The sequence below is a fragment of the Hydra vulgaris genome, chromosome 15 (genome assembly GCF_038396675.1).
Source record: "Hydra vulgaris chromosome 15, alternate assembly HydraT2T_AEP".
Classification (NCBI taxonomy): domain Eukaryota; kingdom Metazoa; phylum Cnidaria; class Hydrozoa; order Anthoathecata; family Hydridae; genus Hydra; species Hydra vulgaris.
In genome coordinates, this window is record NC_088934.1 from 40,866,360 (window position 1) to 40,874,787 (window position 8,428).

The window sequence follows — 8,428 nt, forward strand, 5'->3', positions numbered from 1 at the left end:
TGAATGATCAGTTTTACCAGAAAAATTTAATATTAATTTTTCTTACTTTTTTGTCTAATTTTTAACTATAAAACGAAAAAAAAATATGTAATTGGTATTAAAATTAAATTTTCTACAAGATAGAGTTATTTTTAAACGAATTATGGTTCCCAAATTATTACGATAGCAAATAAAAGATGACTAAAAAATGACGTGGATTTTATTTTGACACATTTGAATAGAGGAGATGATTCTCTTTCTTCTGGTGTTTTTATTTTTTAAATATTTCTATCAGTTTCGGTTTTATTTAAATTTTTCAATCTTTCATGGTTATTTACTGTGATCGAAAAATAGTATGATTGGTTTGACCCACTTTTACTCTAATTTTTTTTATTTTAATTTCCTATTTTGTTAGTTTCGCTTACTTTGTTTTTTCTGCAACGCATATTATAATAAAACTTACAAACGGTCATGACCAAGTTGTCTAAAATAAAATATAACATTAAGTGGATAAATTTATTTTTTTCTTCTAAAACTTTATGTAAACCTTTTCTTGATAAATAAAGGTCTAAAAGTAATATTAATTTTGTGTGTTTTTAATAATGTTTTATTTTATTACTTGCTAACTATATTTATAAATAAATATTATATTTTTTATGTAATTATATAAAAACATAAGTTTAAACTTTTATTTATTAAACATAATAAACACACATTAAAATGTCCAAATTTAAACTTAATATAATTTACCTATTTATCAAAACAGCAAGTTTTTTTTTAAATACAATAATAATCTAATTTTTCTAGATATTCAAATCTCTTTTGAGGTTTGAATATTTAGCAAAAGGCCCTGAAATAATATAAACACGAATAATCAATATTTAAAGAAAAAAATTACAGGTAAACCAATCCATAATTGAAATTGAGCTTTTTCCAAGTTAGAATCCTGTTGTTGTACATAAATTGAGCACACAAGAGATACACCGCCAACCAGCATCAAAAAAATTGACAAAATGAACACAGTCAATCGTTGACAAAATCGATGATTTCCCTGAAATAAATTAATTATTGATGATGTTTATTTATTTTTATTAACACAAAATATTCATTTTACTAATAATATTTTTTTTTTCTTTCCATTTCCTCTTTCTTTGAGTAGGATATTTATATTTAAGATACATATCAAAATATATATATTAAGAGTTTTGTTTAAAAGTATTGTTAACTGATAGTCTCTTATTTACCTTTTTAACCTAGAATGTTGCATCTTTTTTAATACAAACATATTGGTTAAGCCTGGATGGCTTTCTGATTTCCTGGTTTAATTTTTTTTATTTTTTTTCATTTTGTATGATTATTGCTTCCATTTTCTGATTTGTGAAACTTTAGTTCCTAAAATTATCATATTTGGGAAAATTATAAAAATTAAAAGCTTGTTTTCAAAAAAGATAAACTTTTTTTAGACATATTTTCTATAGGAGTTCCAACAACTTGGGACCACAGAAACTTTAATGGTAGATCTATATATATATATATATATATATATATATATATATATATATATATATATATATATATATATATATATATATATATATATATATATATATATTCACATTTTTGATAATATATTGGCTAAGCAGCTTTAAATCTTGCGTAAATAAATTTTGATGGATTGTTTCTTTCAGTTTTAGTAATTTCATTCAATGCAATAGGCTTCTTTCTTAAAAATGTTCTCTACAAAGAAGTCTTAACATAGGTCAGTCTAAATGCTTCTCTTAAATACTGATGATAAAGTTATTACATTAAGGTTTTACATCAGTTTTACATGCAATTACAGCAGTGTTATATACTGATGTGTCAGCATATAACACAAATTCTAATTATAAAACTTTCAACTTTTTTATAACATTTGATTAAATTTAAAAAAATATGATCATATTGTTTACACTTAACGATACCTAGTAGCTCATCATATTTTTTCCATTAGTTTTTATATCCCAGTCTGGACTTATAGTAACAATAGCTAGGCTTTCTTTTACTACAAAAATATATATTTTAGCCTCATGCTAAATTAAATTATTAATTTTACACTTATTTTGTTTTTCCCATACTTTTTCTATTTTTTTAAAATAGTTCTTTTCTTACTTTTTTCTTACTTTTTAATAAGTGTAAAAAGTTTTATTTCATAAACATTGTCATTTTCTCATCAATACAACCACATTATTTTGTTTTTTTTCATCGCCATTATAGTTGTTAAACTGAAAATATTAATTATAAAAATTTTCTAATAAAAATGCTCTTTGAAATTCATTAATATAATAGTCATTTAAATCAAATGATGAATGACATTTGTTATTTAAGATAATGTCAATAACTTAATTTAATTATTTAAATTAATATTTACCTTATACTTCTGCAACTAGTATTTGGAATACCAGCCATAAGCCACTGCTTTCTAATAGTAGAAACAATACATTTGAACTTACACATTTTCAATTACATAGTAGTTCATGATTTGTCTAGAGGGCAAAATTTAATTTCGCTGTGTATTTTTATAATTTTATTAAAAGTTAATAACTTACAGCAAATAAAAATATTGCATAACGTCACTTATAGTAGGAAACATTCTACCATATATTTTTTAAGTTTGTTCTGAGAAAAAAAAAATTAGTATTTGAACGTGTTAATATTACTATTTTAAATTAAAAAAATTTTAATTTGATAAATTAATCTAATGTCACATAACTCCGTATCTACTTACTCCATAAGTTCAGCGTTGCAAAATTTTAAAAAAATAATTTTTTTAATGCTTGCTTAATAATAAATGTTCAAAATGATTTTGAAAGTCACTTGTTTAATAATATAGAATGGTAAAATAAATAGACTATCCAGTTTATTTATTAAAGTTTGTTGTGAAATATTTTTGATAGGTTAAGGCAACAGAAGTATTTAACTTTTTAAATAAAGTCATAATTTTTTTTATGGAATTACAGCTGCGCCCCAAATAAAGAAGTAGCTTTTACACTCAAGGCCGGCACCAGTAGGTGTTAAAAATTATTAATTGCCATGGCTACTAAGTAAAATGGTAGACATCCAAAAATTTCTCTGTAACCGAAAACATATAGGATATGATTTTTTGGCATACGATTAACAGCATAGTAACCTACAAACTGAACTGAAATTGTTCTAGAAAACAAAGTATTTAAGCTTTGCTGAATTTTTTAAAATAGGGTATTTAAACAATTGCATTTTTGTGAGTTAAATCTTCTATAAATCAAAAACTCCTAACAGTATTGTAAAACTTTTAGTTCCAATTGTACAACTAAATGCAATAAACATTTGGTCAAAATTTCATGCAAATCTGACATATGATTAATGAGATAGAATAGCCGAGAGGTTTAAAATTGACAATTTGAAAAAGCATTTAAATTACGTAACGTTAACAATTTTGCTGAATAATTTATGTCAAATGCTCAATCTAAAATCTGTCATTTATATGAACAAGAACCAGGATCATATAGACAACCTTCTTGGTCATTCTCGGAGTCATCTTTTTTTATTTTATATTGCATCCTCGAATAACTTGTAGTCGCTTTTTAGATGTTGCTCGATTTTGATATTCTGCCAAAATTAAATGCTTTTTGTTCATGGTTGAACAGCCTTGAAGAGTACCATATATATACCAAGAATCATGTTCAATTTTTAAATAAAAGTATACTTGCTTTTCTTGCAATATTAAAATTTGAAACAGCATCATATACATCTAACTCCAATTGCGTTAACAATACATATTTTGTTTTAGGTATGTGCTGCCATATCATCCCATTAAAACTTTCATTCTGGTTTTGCGTCTTATCATGAAGACATTTTTTTATGAGTTTTTTTTTTAGATAGATTGATATATACAGGCTTTAGATGACTAAAGATTAAAAGACCGGCACCTGACTTGTAAATATATATTGAATTAGCTTTGTCCTGTTTATAATGACACATTTATAATGTTTATAATGAGCTATGTATACTATCAGGGCAATGTGTATAACAATTATTTTTAGCTAATGATGCAACATGGAATAATGTTGCAAGTATGGTCTCTTTCATGCGTTCTAAATCATTGTCACTTTGCCTAACAGCAATTTCTTAGTAGTTTTGTAAGCGTTCAATTATAAAATTCGTTAATTTGCTTTTGCCTCCAATTCCTTTAAAGGTTTTTCTTCAAAGTTTTTAATCTACTACCGACTCGTTTCTGTACATGTCCAACACACTCCAACTTACACACTGTTATACCAGAGTAAGTATACTTAACATAAGAGTAGCTTTTACAATCTCCATCGCCATAATAGTTAACATACCTTTGTTCATTTTGTGGAATAGAACGACTTAATATTCTTGTGCAATGCTAATGTGCACCAATTACTTCCATGCCAGGAGCAGAACCACGATAATTTAATTTACATGCATGTGATGACTTCCAAGCTTCAAAAGAACAAGGAATATTTTCTTTAAGTTTTAATTTTAGACTACAGGTTTTGCATGATCGACTCATCGGATCGCAATCAAGAATTTTAACTGTGTCCATTGATATTGATGTAACAACTCCATTTAATGAAGAAAACCCACGACGTTGCCAGGTAACATCAACTTATATTGCAATGTCAACAATATTTAAAGAAGATTAACAAACTTCTTTCACTGCATCAATCATCGTTTCTTTTGCGACAATTTTAGCACAATCAAAGACAAATTTTATTATTTTGCTGTCACTATTTTTATTCATAGGTTTGGGTTCATTAAAAATGTAAATTTTATTAATCCTGAAAAATCTCGACCACATCCACGCATTGAATAAACTATTCTATTATTTAGATCAAAAGTTTTTTTTCCCAGAACATGCTTTTGAAGTATAAAATTCAATTTTTTCATTGCAGTTAGAGCAGCAAGTATTTAACATTGAAATAAATCCTATTTTTTTGGGAAAAAATTCAAAAAGATTGAAATTAGATGGTAAACATTTTTTAGCAACGTAGTTGATTAATTACACGAGACAATTGTCTGCAATTCAATAAACAACAGTTTTAGTTTTATTATGCTGAGTTGTCTCAATTATCTCAATTTTTTTGGGGATATAGATAAATTTAAGGACGTGTTACAAGAATTATGACAATTAAAAATAAGGAGCAACTGGTTAAGTTATATCGATTGGAAAATTTTTAGTGCATCTATTTATAAGAAATTTTTTAGATATTTTACTTTGAGTACTTTGCTTGACTCTACATTGTGTAAAAAGTTTGTTAGAAAACAAAAAACAACAAAATAGCTCGCCATTCTGATTAAAAATCTATTGCTATGCGTGTTGTAAGGCAGATCAAATTTACCCAGTCGAAGGAATTTAGGAATTGATTTTTATCTCAAGAACTAAATCTTACTTTAAGAAATGGTTTCCGAGTTCAGTGATAAATTATGTGTCATAATTGCACAAAACATTTTTTTTGATTTTTTTTTATAATTTTTGAGAGCTCATACACCTTAAAAATAGAACCACAAGTTGGTATGATTGTAAAAAAATTGTATTACCTGAAATCTTTTTTTAAAAAAATATTTAAAAACAAAGATATTTGTTTTACCTTATTGTGGTAGCCATGGTCACTCCCTGGCATTTTTCTTTTCTCACTAAAAGTATCAAGACGAACTAAAACAACTTCTACTAGTTTTTTTTTATAAACTAGAAACGCAAAGTCTAAAGTAAAAAATCATTTAAAATTTGTTGCTTACATGAGTCAGTGTTTTGATACAAATTTCGTTTTGATTCGATTATTTCTAATCAATAGAGATTAAAAGTATTATTAAATGTCTTTAATCGTTTGATCATAGAGATTTGTCAATAAAAAAAAATATTTCAATTCAAGTTATATATATATATATATATATATATATATATATATATAGTTAGTTTTATTGAACTTGAACTGAAATTTTTTTTTTATTTCGCGAAGGAGATGTGTGAGGTGTGACATCCTCCCCCCATTCAATGAATATTTACACTATTAGTCGAAAAATTAGGATTTTTGTACCATCAGTCAGCAATTTGGAATCTTTTTTTGATTACAAAAAAAAAGCTCCCTAAATTTGCAAAAAGAAATCATAAAGGAAAAAAAGGGCGCATTGATTGTTGAGGCATTATGACTTTTACCAGACACATAGTTTGAGAATTAATAAATTCTCGCATTTTTAACATAAATCATCATTATTAACGTTAGTTTTTACTCATCCGTTTTTCTACGGTAACGGGAAAACAAGGAGGTATAATATATTTTGTGAAAAAATAATCACGTGAGAATGCGTAAATTTGCTTTGGAAAAGTTAAAGTTTGTACTACACATGCTCACATTGTTAATTTTTTCTTCACTTTTCTGTTTCCTTTAAAAAGCGAAGTTTTATTTATTTTGTTTTTTATTTGATTGTTGAGGTCAGTTTCCATGGAGTGAAAACAGACCTTAACAATCAAATCTTGAAAACTAGACTTCAGTAAAACTGAAAAATTTTTGGATCTTAAAATCATATTTCAGCTTAATGAAAGTTTTAATATTAAAACTGCATTATTTATATTTGGTAAGATATTGATATTATTAAGATATTAAAATATTATTATTATTTTAAATCTTTATTGTTAAAATTATTGTAAGTTGTTAAAAGTAAATTCTTGTTTAATTACATCAAATCTGCGCTTAAATAACATGCATTTATTGCCAAAACCAATAATAAATTTAGCGGGAATTTTAAAATATAATATAGACACGTTTAAATGTTACAAGTTAAAAAACTATTTTATTTATCGGAATAAATCGGTGAAATAAAGACGTTTATAGCTTGTTCAAAAATAGGGTAGAGCATCAACATTTAAATTAGTTACATAATTGCAGCTTTGGACAGTTTAGTATTAAATATTTTTCTTGTATAAACTTTTATACTACGTTTTACATGCAACTTCAAAGTCCAACATCCAGATAACCAACTCATCAACTTCTAAAACTGTATATATATATATATATATATATATATATATATATATATATATATATATATATATTTATATATATATATATATATAAAGTACTGGTCAAAATTATAGCTCAAATTTAAAATAAAAGTTGAATAATAGAAATTTGGGTTAAATGAAATTAGGGTTGAATGAAAAGTTATGACTATTTTTTTATCTGAAGTATAACATTTTACTTTTTATAAAAATGAATGAAAATTGAAAATACATTTAAAGTTAACATGTTTTAAAGTTCACTTAGTAATAATACACAAAAATAAGCTGGTCAAAATTATAGCACATGGCACGAATTTTAGATAAAAAAGCATTAGAATTTGATGTAATATGAAGAATTGTTGGATCTTTTAACAGAGCATACCAATTTAATGTAAAGATGAATTGAAGTCTTGTCCTAAATGTTTTGAATTGCATCCTTTAGGTCATTTGTTTTGCTTATGTTGTAATTTTTGAGTTTTTAGTCAATAATTGACCAAAGATTTTTGATCGATTTTGCATCTAGTGAAGTGGGCGGCCATTCTAGGAGCCAAATATTCTTCGTTGCAAATTATTCCATAGATTTTCTTGCTTTGTGACACGGTGCCTTGTCTTGTATAATATAACAATCTTCAGCTTCAGAATCAAAAAGAGTGCCCTTGTTGTAAAGCTAAATAGTAAATCTTTTTCATTAAGAAGATGACCATCAAACTTACGATTCTTTCTATTTATGACATCAAAATGTGATTCTTCACTAAATATCACATGATACCATTAATTTCGAGTTCGATCAGTTTTTACACCAAAAGAAGAGACTCTTCTTTTTCTGAGCCTTTTTTTGATAACAATGCGTGTATATGTGTAACTTTTCAACCCTTTTTCTAACAACGTCGACGTTTGTTTAGAAAAGGCTTGCACTAATGGTTTTTTATTTTGCAGCATTCAACTCCATAGCATTTTTTCTACTTGAATCAGTAGGATTTTTTTTAGCATGTGTCACTATATAGCGGTCTTCTGTAGAACTAGTGCACCTGCGACATCCTTGATCTGGTCCATTTTTTATTGGTAAACTCAATTTAATTTTATCAGCAGTATTATAGACAAATTTTCTGGAAGTTTTAGCACGTTTAGCAATATCAGCAACATTAAATTGCTGTTGAATAAAGTTTTTTGCAAGTTATCGCCGCACAGAGCTCACTACTTTACGACCCATTGCATAAATTTTGTTTTAATTTTAAAGTTACTCAAAAAACTTTTAAAAAATTATAAGACTTGCTATTTTAAATAAATAACTATGATGCTAGTAGATAAATAAAATATCATACACAATAATGCATCAATGCATTTAATAATTCACACTGTCAAAATTACGCATGAATATGAGCTATAAATTTGAACCAAATTTTTTGTAAATGT

General features: G+C 25.9%; 1 protein-coding gene across 1 annotated transcript in view; it reads right to left on the reverse strand.

The window, feature by feature from the left end:
- The window catches only part of LOC100215046 (uncharacterized), a 30,370-nt gene extending 24,598 nt beyond the window's left edge, over window positions 1-5,772 (reverse strand). The window contains exons 1-2 of the mRNA XM_065820562.1: window positions 5,607-5,772; window positions 878-1,030 (exon numbers count right to left, since the gene is read on the reverse strand). Coding sequence (XP_065676634.1) covers window positions 878-1,030; window positions 5,607-5,639 — 186 coding nt within the window. The 5' untranslated portion in view covers window positions 5,640-5,772. The remainder of the gene's footprint in view (window positions 1-877; window positions 1,031-5,606) is intronic.
- Window positions 5,773-8,428: the final 2,656 nt, after the last annotated feature.